Source organism: Octodon degus, unplaced genomic scaffold, assembly GCF_000260255.1.
Source record: "Octodon degus isolate 3935 unplaced genomic scaffold, OctDeg1.0 scaffold00197, whole genome shotgun sequence".
NCBI classification, from domain to species: Eukaryota; Metazoa; Chordata; class Mammalia; order Rodentia; family Octodontidae; genus Octodon; species Octodon degus.
This window is the reverse complement of record NW_004524773.1, coordinates 3,028,533-3,045,184: the sequence shown is the minus strand read 5'-3', so window position 1 is coordinate 3,045,184 and position 16,652 is coordinate 3,028,533. Positions and strand designations below refer to the sequence as shown.

At 52.8% G+C, this 16,652-nt stretch overlaps 2 protein-coding genes across 6 annotated transcripts; one reads left to right on the top strand and one right to left on the bottom strand.

The window, feature by feature from the left end:
* Positions 1 to 1,331: 1,331 nt before the first annotated feature.
* Irgq (immunity related GTPase Q) lies at positions 1,332 to 5,681 on the bottom strand. Its single transcript, XM_004644338.2, has 3 exons — positions 5,590 to 5,681; positions 4,756 to 5,284; positions 1,332 to 2,912 (listed from the first exon to the last, which is right to left on the bottom strand). Exons 2-3 carry the CDS (start codon positions 5,280 to 5,282, stop codon positions 1,580 to 1,582), a joined length of 1,860 nt encoding a protein of 619 aa, XP_004644395.1. The 5' UTR covers positions 5,283 to 5,284; positions 5,590 to 5,681; the 3' UTR covers positions 1,332 to 1,579.
* A 281-nt stretch (positions 5,682 to 5,962) lies between these two features.
* Positions 5,963 to 10,727, top strand: Znf576 (zinc finger protein 576). Of its 5 annotated transcripts, none has more exons than XM_004644337.2 (3): positions 5,963 to 6,050; positions 6,552 to 6,652; positions 8,921 to 10,727. In XM_004644337.2, the coding sequence occupies exons 2-3, from the start codon at positions 6,568 to 6,570 to the stop codon at positions 9,346 to 9,348; spliced, it is 513 nt and encodes a 170-aa protein (XP_004644394.1). In that variant the 5' UTR covers positions 5,963 to 6,050; positions 6,552 to 6,567; the 3' UTR covers positions 9,349 to 10,727. The 5 variants fall into 5 exon arrangements, with proteins under 5 accessions (XP_004644394.1, XP_023560279.1, XP_023560277.1 ...); XM_023704511.1 differs by lacking the exon at positions 5,963 to 6,050 and adding an exon at positions 6,059 to 6,226; XM_023704509.1 differs by lacking the exon at positions 5,963 to 6,050 and adding an exon at positions 6,059 to 6,285.
* Positions 10,728 to 16,652: the final 5,925 nt, after the last annotated feature.

The window sequence follows — 16,652 nt, the reverse complement described above, 5'->3', positions numbered from 1 at the left end:
GCCAGGCACTGCTCTGTGCTGGAGGCACACCTGAAAACACGACAGGCAAAGGGAAAAGAGACAGTAAGTGGGCAAATAAATAAATAAATAAATAAGGTAATTTTTGCTGGGTGTGGTGCTGCACACCCATGATCCCAGCACTTGGGAGGCTGAGGCAGGATTGCCGTTTGAGTTCAGGGCCAGCCTGCGCTACATAATGAGTTCAAAGCCAACCTGAACTACCCAGCAAGACTCCTTTAAAAACAAACAAAAATGTGTAAGCTAAGCAGATGCAGAGGCACAGCATTCCAAGGAGAAACAGCGCATGTCCTGAGGCAGGACATCGTACAGGCTTAGTGGAACATCAGCCTGATCTCCCAGCCTGCTTAGGGCTGAGACCGAGAAGAGGCGGGGCCCAGAGCACCAGCTCCGCGCTCTCATGCGCTTGGCCAGCCCTCTCTAGACCTGTCCTTATGTATGAGCTCCCTTTTCCAAGTTTTGACAATGAAAAATCATTTAACTTGAGGCCTAGAACACTGCAGGCACTGTGATTACCGCCTTTGCCTGTCCTGCCTTTCTGGGGGAGCCCTGCTCGCAGATGCACACCCTTTGTGGCCTCTTGGGGATCTGGGAGGAGAAAACTGCATCAAAATGTCTAGACAACTGCAGGACAGCTGCTTCTCCAAAAAGCCAGGTATACAGAACAAGGCCAAAGCAGTTAAGCTTATTATGACAGAAGAAACATGACCCAAACCCAGAGGTAAAGGAGAGGGACACACACCCGAGATCCTCTGCACCACCCAGCACCTACAAGGTGGGGGCATTCGCACCTTCCCGGCCATGCTCACAGACAGGCAGCTGCCTGGACAAAGTACACCGCGGACTCATTGGCAGGACCTCTGAAGCAGAGGTTCGGTCTCTTCCACATCTGCGTCTCAGGGTCTCAGAGGCCTACCATGTTGTCTCTATTCTCTTCTCTCCTTGTTATCATTCTTCCCACCCGAGACAGCAAGTATCCAACAGCCCTTCACTCCAAGAGACCCAGGAGTCCACTCTCCTATCCGAAGCAATCAAGGTGCAAAGTCCTCTAGGGAACAGGAAGCTGGGACCCCAAGTCAACCCTCCATCTTATGAGGATTTAAAGTTCACTGTCCCTTGCGGTGCTGGGAGGCTGCGTGTGCACATTTTCTTCCCAGGAAACCTAACTTCCCAGAATGCCCAGACTCCCCCGACCCTCATACAGGACTCCAGGTCCCCCTGCCATGGAACTCCTCAGGAATCAAGGCTTTTAACCTATCTCCCCTAGGTAGACGCCCAATAACTACAGCTGGAGACAAGGATGTGCTCCCTTCTAGGAGTCCAGGCCACCAATACATCATAGTCCACAGAAAAATCAGGAGTCCTGTCTCCCAAATTTGATTCCCCTTCAGGATTCCACATACCCCAAAAAGAAGTCAGAGCCTGCACCCCCCCAATACAAAGACTCTGAATAGCATCTCCCCCCACCCTTGCATCTGGCTCAGACTTTCAAGCCCTTACCCCTTTAACTGGGACTTGGGGCTCTCAGGGGTGCTCCCAGGCCTGCATCCTACCCCACCTTTCACTGGGCTGGCTCCCCGGGTGCCAGCACAGCCTCAGCATCTGCCCGCATCTCATCCAGAGCCTGCAGCAGGACGCCGTGGGCAGCCCGGTAACCTAGGCCACCTGTCGCCGCTGCGCCACCCGCAGGCCACAGGAAAGAGAGGGCGCCCAGTGCAGCCCCTCCTGCTGTGCCTTCGCCTGCCCAGGCACCCAGTCTCGCTTCCACCTCGGCGCGTGTCACTGGGCCCGGGAAGTGCGCACGCGCAGCCAGCTCCCCGGGCGCCAAGCCCAAGGCGCGCTCCCGCCGCGCCAGCACTGCAGGTTCAAGGCCCAGCGCCCGCCGCCACTCAGAGAGCTGACCGCGAAGAAGCGCCACGTCGCAGGCCCAGCCTAGCCCGGGTACAGGGGCCGCGGCTGCCGCCAAGCTGGCCAGCAGAGCCGGCCTCCACGCCCCAGCCCGCAGCGCTGCTACCTTCTTTCTAGCAGCGCTGGGTGAGGCGGGCGGCAAGGCCAACAGGAGCGCCCCAGCCTGGGCCGGGGGCAGCGCATGCTGCAGCCACTCGCAAAGCCCTGGGAGCCCGCGGGGCCGCAGGGGGAACACGGGCGGCAGCGCCTCCTCCAGCACCTCCCACGACTCGTCCTCTGGGCTCAGAGCTGCCCTGTGCCCAGGGTCTCCACTGCCCCGGATGTTGGCGCCAACCACCTGCTGCGAACTCTGGCCACCAGCTGGCTCTGAACCTTCCCCACCACCAGCTTTGTGTGATCCTGTGCCACATTTCTCCTCGCTGAACACTTTTTCCAGTGTTCCTTCTTTGCCCGTGTTTTCCAAGCTCTGTCCTATGGGCTTCACTGTTTCCGCTTCCTTCTGAGAGTCAGGATCCTCGCCCTTACCGTCTGTTCGCACACAGACAAGAGGCGCATCTGGTGACACCAAGGCACGGACCTGGGCCCAATCCTTCTCTGTGGGGGCTCCAGGGGTCACGAGAATGAGGGCATCATATTGGGTTGGGTGAGGGACAGCGCCAGGGGCTGAGCCCACAGAGCCCAGAGGCACGGCCCAGAGTACCACATTGGGACGCTCCGGGGCAGGCCATGGGGTGGGCTCCGTGGGTTCCAAAGCAGGCATGGCCCCTGGATCACCAGGATCCAACCCGAGCAGTGTGTCCAGCACAAGGCTCACATCAGTTGTACCCGCCACGGCTAGGTCCAGCCGCGCACTGCCCAGGCGTTCCAGGCCTGCACGCACCCATGACAGTGCAGCCTCTAGGCCACCGGTCTCGAAGGCCTCTCGCACAGCCTCCAGCTCTGCAGCACCCAGCACCTCGAAACCATCCTGGGCAGGAGGCAAGTGCCTGTGGAAGCAAAGAGGGATAGGATCAGGGTGGAAGATCAAAAGACCGCAAGAAAGCTGGAAGGCAGCTATGCTCACCACTCTACCACCAATGCCACACCGCAGGAAAGCTGGGCTACTGGAACTAGGGTTAAGCTAGCTGGACAGGGCAGAGCGTTCTAGTGTTTTTCAGACAGAGTCTCCTAAGCATTTCAGGCCAGTCTTGTGCTCACTTTGTAACCCCCAGGCTGCTCTCCGACTACCAAGAGTTGAGATTACAGGCTGGGATTATGGGCATGTGCCACTACACCTGATTCCCAGGTGAGTCGTTGTGCTGCCAATAGGTGTTTACGCCTCTGAGCTATCTCCCCAGCCCTCTGTTGGTATTTAGGGTCCTGCCCTGTTCCAGACTGGCCTTGAACTTGATATGTAGTCCAGGTGACTGCTTGTAATCCTCCTGCCTCAGCTCTGAGTGCTGGGATTGTATACATCCAACTTTAGAGCTTTCTGAATAATCTCGGGGTGAGGCAGGAGGAGGGAAGGGGCCAGAGAGAAGGCTAAGCATACAGGAACCTGGGGGCCTGTGTGTGGAGTGCTAATGAAACCAAGGGAGGAGCTTTAAAGACTCCAGGAGTCTTAGAGTAGTAGTCAGGCCTTAATCACCAAGTGAGTTGACCTGAGGTCAAATTTACACAAGGAATGAGGCTTAGAGCAAGACTAGAAAGCCAAATGCATTGTGAGCTAAAAAATGTTGAGCACTGCTTGACGTGGACCTTGAGGAGGCCCCCAAAGGCGTTCTTTCCTAAGGCCAGCCATCAGGAAGGCCTAGAAGGGGGAGAGGTCCCATCTACTAGTTCTTTTTTTTGGCAGAACCGGGGATTGAACTCAGGCCCTTGCACTAGCCAGGGAAGCACTCATTCTACTGAACCATCTCCCCAGCCCCTCATCTACCAGTTCTTATCAAGGAAGTGTGGCTAAGATGATAAATAAGGGGCGAATGAAGCTAAAAAAGAAAGATGAGTGAACCTGTCAGGGAGGCTGACCCTCTCTGAGCCTCACTCTGATGTCCATAAAATGAAGCAGCTAAAAAACAAAAGCAAAAACGGGTGCCAGGCATGGTACCACATACCCGTAATCCCAGCACTGGAGGCTGAGGCAGGTGGGTTGCCATGAGCTCTGGGCCAGCTTCAGTGACACAGGAAATTTAAGGACAGCATGAACTAAATAACGAGAGCCTGTCTCAAACAAAACTTCAAAGAATGGCAACTGGCAGTTGTGGGGTGAAGGATTTGGGAGGTAGCCAGCAAGTGGGCAAAGAAGTGAAAAGGGATTGGAGAAGTGTGGAAGGGTGTGGATTTGGGGCAACTGGGGGTCCCTTGAAAACTAAGTTTTAGGTAAGGAAAAGGGTAGACTCCAGGGATCTGCATGTGACATCTTTTCTGAGGTGACAGACTTTCCTAAAGAGATGAAGTCTTCCTTCAAACTTTCCTGAGGGCAATATCTGCAGGATAGTTCCGGGCCTCTCCTAGATTCTTGCTAGAGAGCCAGACTTGTGACCTCAGAGGGCTCACAGGAAGTGAGTCCTGGGCAGCTCTGGACTTGCAATTGACCCTTACCTGGGGCGGAGCCTAAAGCGCTGGAAACTGTCAAAACACAAAGCCCTGGTTTGGGGTGGAGCCTTCCTGACCCCAAAATCTGCTCCAACAGGCTACCTGGGCAAAGGAGCTAAACAACCAAAACTAGTAAAGCTGTCGCCCAACCTCAATGAGGTCAGGGTCTTGTTTACTTCAAAGAAGCTTTTAGCAGGTGGGACCTAGGCTAAAGAGACCAGGCCGCCCCACCCAGCCTGAAACCGCATCGCTCACCTCTGCAGCGTCTCCGCCTGGCTCCGCAGCGCCACCCTGAGGCGCTCTAGCTCCTCGCAGCCGTCACTACGGCCGCAGTCAGCCGGCAGCACGAAGAGAGCCGCTGCCCCCAGCCCTGCGCTGTCCAACAGCGCCGCTGTCTGATCGCGAGCCTGGGCCGCACGCTGTGAATCCTCGGGACTGAGGCTCCGCACAGCCAGCAGCGGGGTCCCTCGGGCCAAGGCGGCCCGCGCTGCCTCTCCCAGCTCCGGAGCCAAGGGCTCATTTCCCTCGGGCCCGGGTAGCACCAACACCAGCACGTTGGCCTCTGCCGCCCAGGGCCCAGGCGCTGCTGGGGGGCAGCTCAACTCCCCAAGGAAGAGGCCGGGACCTGCCGCTCTCAAGCTGGGAATCCCAGAGTCCGGCCGTCCCTCGGGGATCTCTACCGTCTCCACATCACTGTCACACAGCGCTGCGATGAGCGCGGACTTTCCTGAGCCCGGAGGCCCCAGGAACAAGGCTGTCACGTCACCTCGTGGCGGAGGCATTGCTGGAAATAAGAATGGGGAAGACATGATCAGACAGTATCTAGCTTTTTTCTTTCCTCATCGCCCCACTCTGGACCAAGGTGTCAGTTCTCCATCCTGTCCCTTACTTCTATTCTTAGGCATCACCCCGCAGGATCCAGAAAGCCAGAACCCAGGGCCTATTCCGAGGAACCGGGCGCCTTTCCACCCTTTTTCTGGATGCAAACATTCCTCTTTCTGCTTCAAAAACTCAGAAATCTGTCTTTCAGTCCTTCATCCCCCCGGGACACAGGGATGACTCTCCCCTGCCCCCCTCCAAATCACCAACCGAGCAGAGAGGAAACCCTGGGAGCGCAGCTGGTGACCCGTCAGCCGAGGAGCCCCGCCCTTGGGGCCCGGCGGGCGGAGGTCGAAGGCGCCAGAGCGACGGAATTTGGACTCTTCGGGACCAGTTCGGGTGGCTCTACCCTGAAGTCACTCCCTCAGCGAGCAGGCGTATCTTGGAGCGCGACTGGAGAGCCGTGCGTGAACCTCAAGGCACTCACGGTCTTTAACTTGGACGACCTCAAGCTTAGAACAATGAGGGGGCCAAGGCGCCTGCGCACCCGGAGCCCCCTCCCCAGTCCTGCGCAGTAGGACCATGTTTGTACGGCAAGGCGGCCTTGAAACGTCATCATAACGCGCCCCGCAGCGGAGAAGGACCCGCACTCGCTAGTCCGAGGACCGGGCCGACGTGACTTTAGTACTGCCGGACAGGATCTGTTACCTCTACTTGGAAAGATTTGTCAGGTCAGAGAGTGCGGAGACCATGGGAAGCCTCGAGATTTCTTGGCCTGATCCTACTGTGTGGTGACGCTGTCGCCAGCGACAGCAGGCACAGCTAAGGGCAGCCTTCTGGGGTATCAAGAAGAGCAGAGGCCTTGGCCACAAGCCTCGCGAGCCGGGAGCTGTAGGCGGTGCTGAGGGTAGCGGAACTCAAGGGCTCTCCATGGACCACATGTCACAGGATGTCCCCCAGGAGGAGGCAGGCTAAAGGGTGGGAACCACTACATGTAAAGAGTGGGATAAAGGCGATGTCGAGTTCACGGGTCCTAAGCTTGCAGGGTTAGCTGGGGGGAAGAGGTTATAGGTCGCATAGGTGAGAAGACCCTAGGTCTAGGGGAATTATAAACCCGGGGAGGCTGAACTTCATAAAAAGACTGGATGCCATTGGCGTCAAAAGGATTAGCGGGCCCAGTGCGGCTGGTGACAGATAAGCGCCTCACTCATGCGTGCTCCTCTCTTGACCAGAGGCGTCCCTGTCTCCATGGAGGACCTGCGTCCTCAAGAGCCCATGGAACGGCAAGATTCACCCACGGAGACGAGTCCTAGTGGCTCAGGAGACAACCTCTGTGAGTACTGCAGGCTAGAGGAGGGTGGGTACAGGAGCGACCCCGAGCAGACTTCTGTAGCATTCGTGTCCAGGGCAGAGCGGCCCTGTCCACTAGTAAGGTCCTGCCCTACTAGGAACAAGTGAGTATAACCTCACCCTTATACTCAGATGCATTCCCCCTCTTCTGGCCACAGACGCATGTGTGATGCAGTTCAGGAGGGGGAGGTTGGCTTCCTGGACAGGCTTGGCTTAGAGATATGTTTAGAAAGGTTTTTGGTCCCAGCAGTGCCCTAGACTTTCACTGTGGCTAGACTTCAGTTTACCTGTCAAAAGAGGCTTCCTCTATCCATCTTGCCGGGCTTTCCTGTAGTTGCCTGTAAAAAAGGGGACAGCTTGCTGGGAATGAAAGTAGCCTGTTTGATGTAAGTAGCAGCAGCTCCTACAGAATGCTTATTATGTGCTAGCTACATTCATTCTCATATTATGAATGACTTTAAATACATTCTCTCAGTCCCCCTAAACAATGCTCCCTGTGTAATTGCTACTTCATTTACAGTGAGGGAGGGAAGGAGGTAAAAAGAGTTTGGAATTTTTTAACAAGAACCATCGTGTCAGCCAGGTGTGGTGGCGCACACCTGTAAGCCTAGCACTTGGGAGGCTGAGGCAGGAAGATCCTTGTGAATTCAAGACCAGCCTGGGCTACAAAGTGAGTTCAAGGCCAGCCTGAACTGCATAGTGAGACCCTGTCTCAAAATAAATGAATAAATAAAAGAAGCATAGGGTCAGTGCCTCCATCCAGACCACGAGGAACACAACTGTCTTGAACAAGTTGGATTTATTGCTCCTAGTGACACAGGGAGCCTGAGGTGTCTCAGGAAGAGAGGTTTTTGTTCTTGTTGGTTTTTTGAGACAGGGTCTCCATACTGCAGTTTAAGCTAGAGTACTTTGTAGACCAGGCTGGTCTCAAACTCACAACCATCCTCCTGCATTAGCCTCTCAAGATCTGGGATTATAGGTGTGCACCACCACACCCAGCTTAGGAAGAGTATTAAGAAGGCTTTACAGGATCTGGAATTGTTTGCAGTAATTTTTTTTTTCTTTTTATGTATTTAGTACAGGATCTCACTACGCAGATTTGTAGTGAGCCTCCTGTTTTTCAGCCTCCCTAGTGCTGGGATTACAGGCATGTGCCACCACGCCCCGTTTTAGTTGGTCTCAGTGGAACCGGGGGCTGGGCCAGCACACAGGCCAGAGATTGAACCCCGGACCCTTGCATCTGCCTAAGCAGGCGGTTTAATCCGCTGAGCTATCTAGCTGGCCCTTGTCTGCAGTAATTTGAATGAAGGTTCAAACAAATGAAGGTTTTGTTAGGATGGAAGCTGTCAAGAGTCAGGGATGGTGCTGACTGGCTATTTTAAATGTTTTTTTTTTTTTAATTTTATTTATTTATTTATTTATTTATTTGAGAGAGAGAGAGAGAGAGAGAGAGAGAGAGAGAGAGAGAGAGAGAGTGAGAGAGAGGCCAGCTCAGCCCACCAGGGGGCAGGGCTGGCTGGCATGTGGTGCTGGGGGATTGAACCGCGGTCCCTGATGCTTTTGCTAAGCTTGTTCTAAGTAGGTGCTTTAGACCACTGAGCCATCTCTCCAGCCCCTGACTGGCTATTTTAATAACAGAGGGAGGAGAAGAGACTCTAGCTGTGATTGATGGAGCAGCAGTCACTGCTGTTAGCCCGTGTAGGGGGTGTTTGGTGATTTTTAAGACTTGGACATGTTCATGTTTTCTCTAGCATTGATGTTCTGTTAAAGTGTTTGCGTCCAGTGGAACACCAAGGCCTAGCTGCATCGAGTCAGCTTCCAGAGGTCCAGCTGCTTTCCTGTCTCAATAGTCATAATTGCCGATATTGGGCAACAGTGCTGTAAGCACTTATATAAATTAACTCATCCCAACAACCCTTGGAGTAGGAAGTTATCACCCTGTTTTCCAGATAAGGAACCTGTCATACCTGCCTAGACAGTAGTGGGGCTAGAGTTCATGCAGTCCCCCACCCTATTTGAATTTGATTGCTCTGTCAGATGGCAACTATCTGGGTTCCAGGCCTGGTTTTACCTTTTCAAGTCAGGCCTCACGACTGTGAGCCATTTGCCTGGCTTCTCTAAAGTTTTAACCACTACCCAGCACTAGCAGCCTTGTGAGCCTAGAGCACAAACCATTGTTAACATGATTCTGGGGCTTGGGAGGTCCTGGAGACTAGTGCTGGCTTCCCCGACCTCTCCCCACATCCCACAGGCCACCTAGGGCCCCCGGAGTGCACCCACTGCCTCATCACCTTCGCCGATTCCAAGTTCCAGGAGCGTCACATGAAGCGAGAGCACCCAGCGGACTTTGTGGCCCAGAAGCTGCAGGGGGCCCTCTTCATCTGCTTCACCTGTGGCCGCTCCTACCCCTCATCCAAGGCCCTGATCACCCACCAGCGCAGCCACGGTCCAGGCACCAGGCCCTCCCTGCCAGATGCGCCCACCACTGCCCAGGCCCCCTTCCCTTGTCCTGACTGTGGCAAGGCCTTTGGGCATGTGGCCTCTCTGAAGCGGCACCGCCAGGTGCACAAGGCCTGCACCCGCCCTGGCCCCTTTGCCTGCACCGAGTGTGGTCAGGACTTCGCCCAGGAAGCAGGGCTCCATCAGCATTACATCCGGCATGCTCGGGGAGAGCTCTGAGCGTAACTGGATCCCTCGCCACAGTGATGGGGGTGCTGGGCGCTGTGGGACCTGGGCATGACAGGAGGCACAGGCCTTCTAGGGGCCCTGACAGGACTGACTTCCCTCCCTGGGAAGGGAAAGGGCTCTCGAGAGACACGACCCAGAAGGTCCTCATTTAGAGCTTCAGTCTTTGGAGGACACAGGCCCTTGAGAGATACAGTAGTCAAATCAAATCACTGTAAGCTTTTTTTTTTTTTTTTTTTTTTTTTTAGAAGAGGAGCCAGAAAGAGAACAAGAGGGAAAATTTTTTGTTTCCTTCATTCCCAGTTAAACAACCAGCTGCACATTGTGTAATCACCTGCAGTTTTTCCCAGATGGATGCCACGGGCTACAGAAACAAACTGCCCTAGATCTGTGCCTGAGTAGGAGGCAAGGAGGGCAGGTGCTGCTGGCTAAGTTCCAGACCTGAGCCGGTGGGGATGGGGCAGTGAGGCCGGGCGCCAGACCCTGAGTCACACGGGTTACAATTTGGGTCCTCTTCGCCCAGCACCCCCCCCCCACCTCCCTACCCAAGGATGTTTTCTGTCCATGTAGAGGACATAAACAAGCTCATGGAAATAGTATCTAAAAACAGAACATCCATATTCAAATGCCGGAGCAGGGAGCTCTGGCTTTCACTGAGAGCGAGCTGGGGAACAGAAGGATATGGGTAGAGGGAGGGCAGGGCAGAGCTGGCCTAGCCCCACAGGGAATCTAGTTTGGTATCAAACAGAGATGCCTTCTGTTCCACGTTTTGTTTGGCCAACACTGGGACATCTCCCATTACCATTCTATGTTTAGCTCTCTCAAGGGGCCCAACTCATGGCTTGCGTGGTCAGCACAGCAGAAGCTACAAGCTGGAGCACAGCAGCAGGTTGTCACCCCCCAACAGCACAGGAGACCCACCAGGCCTGCTTTACTCCGGACCCTCCCTGCTGTGCCCCTAGAGACAAGGGCTGATGCCCTGCATAAAATATTCACAGGCTCTATTTGAATCTAAAACTGGTTTTTGTTTAAGCCCACAGTTGTGAATGGAATGGAAACTGACAGCTGTCTCGGTTTTGTTGGGCACACATAGCAGGTAAAAGGACTACTTCCCAGACTCCCCACAGCTGGGTATGGCTGCTTTAGGACTGAGTTCTGGCTGAATCTCCGGGTAGAAGCCTCCTTTGCATTTCTACCTGGAGTGTGTGGCACCCAGTCACGCCTTGGGCCGCAGGGACCAGGCCACCTCGCCGATGGCAGAGAACAAGATAGCAAGAGCCTGGGTCTCTGGTCAGCCTCTCACAGCACTTCCATAGCAGCCCACTTCTACACATTCCCTAAGAGAAATAAACCTCTTATTTAAGCCACCGTTACTTTGAGTCTCTGTCACATGGCACAGAGTTTATACTGTAAGGCAGGAGTCTATATGCTAGTTTTAATTGGAACACATGGGTTCATTCATTTATTTTTTTTCTCTGCAGCTGCTTTCATATCAAACAGCAGATCTGAGACATCACACTCTACAGTCTCCCTCTCCTCAGGCCTATTCTGAATCTGGAAGCAAGGATTCCCATCCTGAGAAACACTGCCTCTTGCGTGTGTGTGTGTGTGCCCCCATGCCTGTTTGCATGTGTGTACACACGTGTGACTTGCAATGCCTTTTGGGGGTGACTTATGGGGAAACAAGTTTGGAGTTAATTGGGCATCACCAAGATCAACTTCACCAAAGTCAAATACTTCCTCTTGTGTTCGGTAAAAGCCCAGAAGTCTCTGACCCAGCTGTCTCCCATTGTCTCCCCTAATTCCAAACCAAAGAATCTAATCCCACCTGCCCACAGTGGTGTGTTTATAAGGCTGCCTGTTCTCTACACTGCTCAAATTCCTAAGACTTGGCATCACTGGGGGCTTCCAAGTTTTTATTTTCTTTAGTACTAGGGATTGAACCCAGACCTTTCATCCTGAGCTATACCCTCAGCTCTTTTTTTTTTTTTTTTTTTTTTGCAGAACCGGGGATTGAACTCAGGCCCTTGCGCTTGCCAGGCAAGCGCTTATTTTACTGAGCTATTTCCCCGGCCCTCAGCTCTTTTTTTGAGACAGGATCTTACTATGTTGCTCAGGCTAGGCTTGCATTTGGGATACTCCCACCTCAGCGTCCTACAGCACTGGCATTACGAGTGCGTGTCATTACACCTGGCTGCTCTCCAAATCTCTATCTCCAGCCCAAACCCCAGATGGGGTACACCCACCTGATGACAAATGGAAACCTCAAATTTAAATTGGATCAGTGTGATGACCCACCCCCACAGCTGCTGGCCTGCTCAGGTGCCATCCTGTTAGTGAATACACCAAGTTCTTGAGCCTGACTTGGGTTCACCTAGCCTTAGTCCTAGTCTCTCACCTGCTGCCCGGTTAGCACTCCTGCCACCTCCAGTCAGCTACAGACCACTCTGGGAGTCAGGCCATGTCAGTCCCCCCGCTGGACCCTCCAATGGTTCTCCATAAATAACACTGAAAGGCCATACCCCAGCCCACGAAGCCCAGTGATGACTGCGCCCCAGCCAAGGCAATCAGCCCCTCCCTTCCTGCCGTCTTCTTTGCTGGCGTCTGCCTCAGGGCCCTGGCATTTGCTGATTCCTTTGGAGAAAGCTACTGTAGCGTTCAGTTCTCCACATGTGTCATTTATCTGTCCTTTTGGCCCAAGGGACTCGTCAGTACTTAGCTCCACTTCTTCAGCTGATGTCATTAGCTCCTTATGTGCAGATTCCAGCTCAGACCCTCACCGCTGCGTCCCTGTGCCTAGGGTAATGTGAGCTCATGGGCTCTGCCTGCTGTTTCGCAGCGTCTCGGCCACAGGCCCAGTCTTCCATGACGCTGAGACTGCAAACCCCCTTTTTTTTTTGTGGAACCCGGGATTGAACTCAGGCCCTTGTGCTTGCCAGGGAAGTGCTTATTCTACTGAGATATCTCCCCGGCCCATCAAGCTTGCACTTTCAAGCCTTTTCTACCTCCTATATAGAGGCCCTGTACTGAGCCTCCTGGAGTAGTCAGCTAGGTGTCCACACTTGACCAGGTGCTGACAGCCAGCTGGCAGACTGGGTGTCCGAGTCCTAGTGTCTTGCGATCCTTGGGATGATGTGCTGATGGGTAAGCTGTTCTCCCCCATCTGTGCTTAGGAATCCCTATCTTCTGGCAGAAGAGAGGATAGCACTACTGCCCCCAGAAACAAAGAACCCACAACGACGCTTACCTATGAGCTCTGGTTTGTGTATGTTCCCCCAGTGCTCATATACCGGAAACCCAAGACTTGATGTGATAGCAGGTAAGAGCTGGGTCCTTCAGGAGGTGACTGAGTCATGAGGGCTCTGCCCTCCTTCACGGGATTAAATATCCTTGTAACAGGGCTTGCAGGGAGTAGGCCTTTTGCCTTTCCATCTCTCTTACCATAAGAGGACACAGCAGGAAGTCACTGTGGAAGCAGAGAAGAGCCCTCACCAGATGCTGAAGTGGATAGCATCTTGATCTTGAAATTCCCAATCTCCTGAACTGTGAGAAACACATCTCTCTTGGCCATGCCGCACCCAATGTCAGGGGTTCTGATATAGCAGCACAGACCACTACACGGTCTTGTTTTCATGAGATGCACCATCTGCTTCAACAACTATGATTCTAGAATGTTCAGCTAGAGTGGTTAGGGAAGTTCTATTTCAAAGAGTAGATAAAGGTCAGGTTCTGCAACTCTGGGATGGAAAGTGGGCTCTGAAAGACATTTTGGCCTAAGACCTTGTAACTGGTATCATGGGGTTCTTTAGCATCAGGCAAGCAAGGTAGGGGGACCCAAGTGAATACCCCATCCCTAGGAAGTAGCCCTTAGTTGACCGGTTTCTGCTTTTTCTCTGTGTGGTGCTGGGGATTAAACTTGGGACTTTGTGCTTGCCAGGTGGGTGCTTATGCCATTGAGCTATATTCCCAGCCCTCCAATTTCTGCTCTCATGGAATCATGGGTGCACCAATCTGGACATGACAATTTTTAAAGAGAAGCCAGAACACCTCCATTTTTATGTGAAAGTACCCATGTTTCAGTGTTGGTAATCCACATGATCTTAAAAACCTCAGTAGCTCTGTGGAGACCAGAGACACCTGGTAAAAAATCACACTGTAGCTAGCTACTTCTTCTTTTTTTTTTTGATGGAATCAGGGATTGAACTCAGACCCCCTGCGTTTCTACTGAGCTAACTCCCTGACCTGTAGCTAGCTACTTCTGCGCTATGCAGCTTGGTGTAAGAATGTATGCTGTTATCCAGTTGTTTGGCCTCAAACCTGTATGGATCTGTTAGTCTCTCAGTGGTCCCTGGGAGAAATCCAGGAGAGGATTTAGAAAATAAAGACAAGACATAATAGCTGAGGTCAGGTGGTAGACCATCCATGATTGGCAAAGGACCTCCAAACAACAGTGGGGGCGTTTATTTATACCTCTGCAAAGTTGCAAGACACAAAGTTGCCTAGCGACTAACAGCCCACAAGGTCCAGGCAGAATGTTTTTTTCAAGAGTGAAGCAGCTTGGGGCCGGGAAGATGGCTCAGTGGAATAAGCGCTTCTCTGGCAAGCCCAAGGGCCGGAGTTCAATTCCCTGGTTCTGCCAAAAAAAATTGACCACTTCAGGCAGTGAGGCCACATCCTACCCTCCTACCCTCCCCCATACGATCGCTTCAGTAGCTCCCAACACAAACCTGGACTTGGACTTTGTTTACTGTGCCCTTGTAGAATGTTCCTGGAAACAGCACCCCAGGGTGGGTGGTCTGCTCACCTCCCGCAGCCTGCCGGGTGCCTGCATCCCTACCTCGCTCGCACCCCATGCCACTGTCCACATAAAGCACTCAGCCTTGTCCTTGTCCGCTGCATGTGCTGGCTTCACTATGCCATTACAGTAATTCAGGTCCTATGCTTGAAGGCTCGGAGTTGCCAAGCTTCAATGGTTAACACAGAGTGCCTCAGAACGGCGCCTGGCACGGTAAGCAGTAGCTATCATTACCCTCAGGCTTCTAGTTTCAAAGCAGCTTCAGTGCCAACCCTCTGTGAATTAGTACTTCCACACTGCAGCATGGCTGTGACAAGGTGGCCTCGGAAGCCCTCTCCCCCCTCAACATTCCTACAGCTTGGTCCTCCTCAGTCACTTCCAGCTCCATGGCTCCACCCCTCCCCTTCCACACGCACCCCAGGTTCCTGCTCTGCTCTTTTCTGTGCCTGCCTTTCTTTCCTCTAGTAGGTCTGTCACCTTCCCAGAGAACTATATGCTTTAAAGTTGCAACCTCTTTCAGAACTCTTCTCCGTCTACTTCCCTTCCATCCTTTCTATTTTGTGAATCAGGGGATTGAACCCGGGGCCTTCACATTGAGCTACAGCCTCACCCCTTTTTGAAAGCACTTTTTCTGTCAGGCATGGTGGCACATGCCTGTAACCTCAGCACTCAGAAGGCTGAAGCAGGAGGATCATTGCAAGTTTGAGACCAGGGCTGGTGAGATGGCTCAGTGGTCTAAGGCACCTACTTAGAACAAGCTTAGCAAAGCACAGGGACCACGGTTCAATCCCCCAGCACCACATGCCAGCCAGCCCCACCCCCTGGTGGGCTGAGCTGGCCACACACACCCACACCCCCCCCCACACACACAAACAAATATATAAATTTAAAAAAAAAAAAAAAAAGTTTGAGACCAGCCTGAGCTGCATAGCGATACCCTGTCTCAAAAAGAAAAAAATAAATAAAAGCACTTTTTTATATTTAGCCAGGGTCTAGCTAAATTACTAATCTGCCTGGGATGGGCTGGATCTTGTGGTCCTGTCTCAGCTTCCCATGTGCCACCCTGCTTCACGTCTACTTTATTTTCTTGACAGCATTTACTACCATTCTACATATGCTGCTTGTTTGTTCACAGTCTGTCTCCACCACAGGTCCCACCCAGCCCCGTGTCAGCTTCGCAAGGATGAGGCTATTATTTTATACAGTCCTAGTAATACAGTCCTAGTATTCAGCGCACAGCAGATACTCAAAGATATTTGGTAAATGCATTAAGGGACCCCAGTTCCTACCTCACAGAGTCTAAGAACCAATGATGATGTGCAAATAATGCACAGCACTGCATAAGTGCCAGGAAAATGGCAGCTGGAATTACTGTTGGATTTGGTACTAGGACTTGACTTCAGGACCTCAAGCTTGCCAGGAAGGTGCTGGGCCACTGAGATATGTCCCCGGCCCTGTAATTACTTTTTTTTTTTTTTAAGTTTATTTATTTGTGTGTGTGTGTGTGTGTGTGTGTGTGGCCGGCTCAGCCCACCAGGGGGCGGGGCTGGCTGGCATGTGGTGCTGGGGGATCGAACCAGGTCCCTGTGCTTTTGCTAAGCTTGTTCTAAGTAGTTGCTTTAAACCACTGAGCCATCTCACCAGCCCTGTAATTACTATTAAGGTTCTATTTTTCTAAGTTCCTAGATGCACCCTTTATTTCTAAGAGTCTATGTATACGAAGCCCTTGGCCTAGCCTGAGACACCGAGGGAGCTTACAGGGAGCCCAGTATGATTGCAACCAAAATCTTCCATGCAAGGGCTCAGACAATATGGCAGGGAGCATGAGCTGCCCCCATAAACCTCTCTGCTTTCGTCAGATTGGCTAGACTGCATTTCCCAGACTCCCCTTCAGCTGGCAGGACCACGTGACTTACGGTGCCTCAGCAGGGGTGCAGAGTGGAAGCAGCAGGTGCTCCTGGCAGACAGGCTGCTCATGCTGCTGTGCACTTCTCTAGGCTCTCTGTCCTCTTCCTGCAGCAGCACCCAGGTGCAGTCACCCAGCCTCACCTGCCAACAGGCTTGATGGGAAGGCTGGTCCCCCAGTCACCCACCTGGGACCATCGTGTGAGTAAGAACAGAATCCTGTCGTGTCACAGATTCTGCATCCCACAGCCGCTGGGATATACGTGGAACCATGTGGCACATGAGCACCTAGTAAAAGCTTTAGGCCGGTGAGATAGCTCAACATTCTAAGTACCTGCTGAGGCAAACACAGGGTTTCCCAGCACCACATGCTGAGCCAGCGTTTCACCCTGGGCACACTGAGCTGCATGCCTGTAATCCCTGATCCAGGGAGGCTGAAAACAGGAGGATCACTACAAATCCGAGCTGCTCTGGGTATCAAAAAACTGATACCCAGAGCAGTTTTTTTTTTTTTTTTTTTTTTTGGGTAGTACTGTGGACTGAGTCCAGGGTCTTTACACTGAGCTACAGTCCCAGCCCTTTTAAAAATCTGTTTTGA

Coding starts and splice junctions, on each gene's coding strand:
- Irgq (XM_004644338.2), bottom strand. CDS start 5,282: ATGCCTCCGCCACGAGGTGACGTGACAGCCTTGTTCCTGGGGCCTCCG. Junction 2,913..4,755: donor CAGGCGGAGACGCTGCAGAG/GTGAGCGATGCG, acceptor TTGCTTCCACAG/GCACTTGCCTCCTGCCCAGG.
- Znf576 (XM_023704508.1), top strand. CDS start 6,269: ATGTCCCCCAGGAGGAGGCAGGCTAAAGG. Junction 6,298..6,551: donor AGGAGGAGGCAGGCTAAAGG/GTGGGAACCACT, acceptor TCTCTTGACCAG/AGGCGTCCCTGTCTCCATGG. Junction 6,653..8,920: donor TGGCTCAGGAGACAACCTCT/GTGAGTACTGCA, acceptor CACATCCCACAG/GCCACCTAGGGCCCCCGGAG.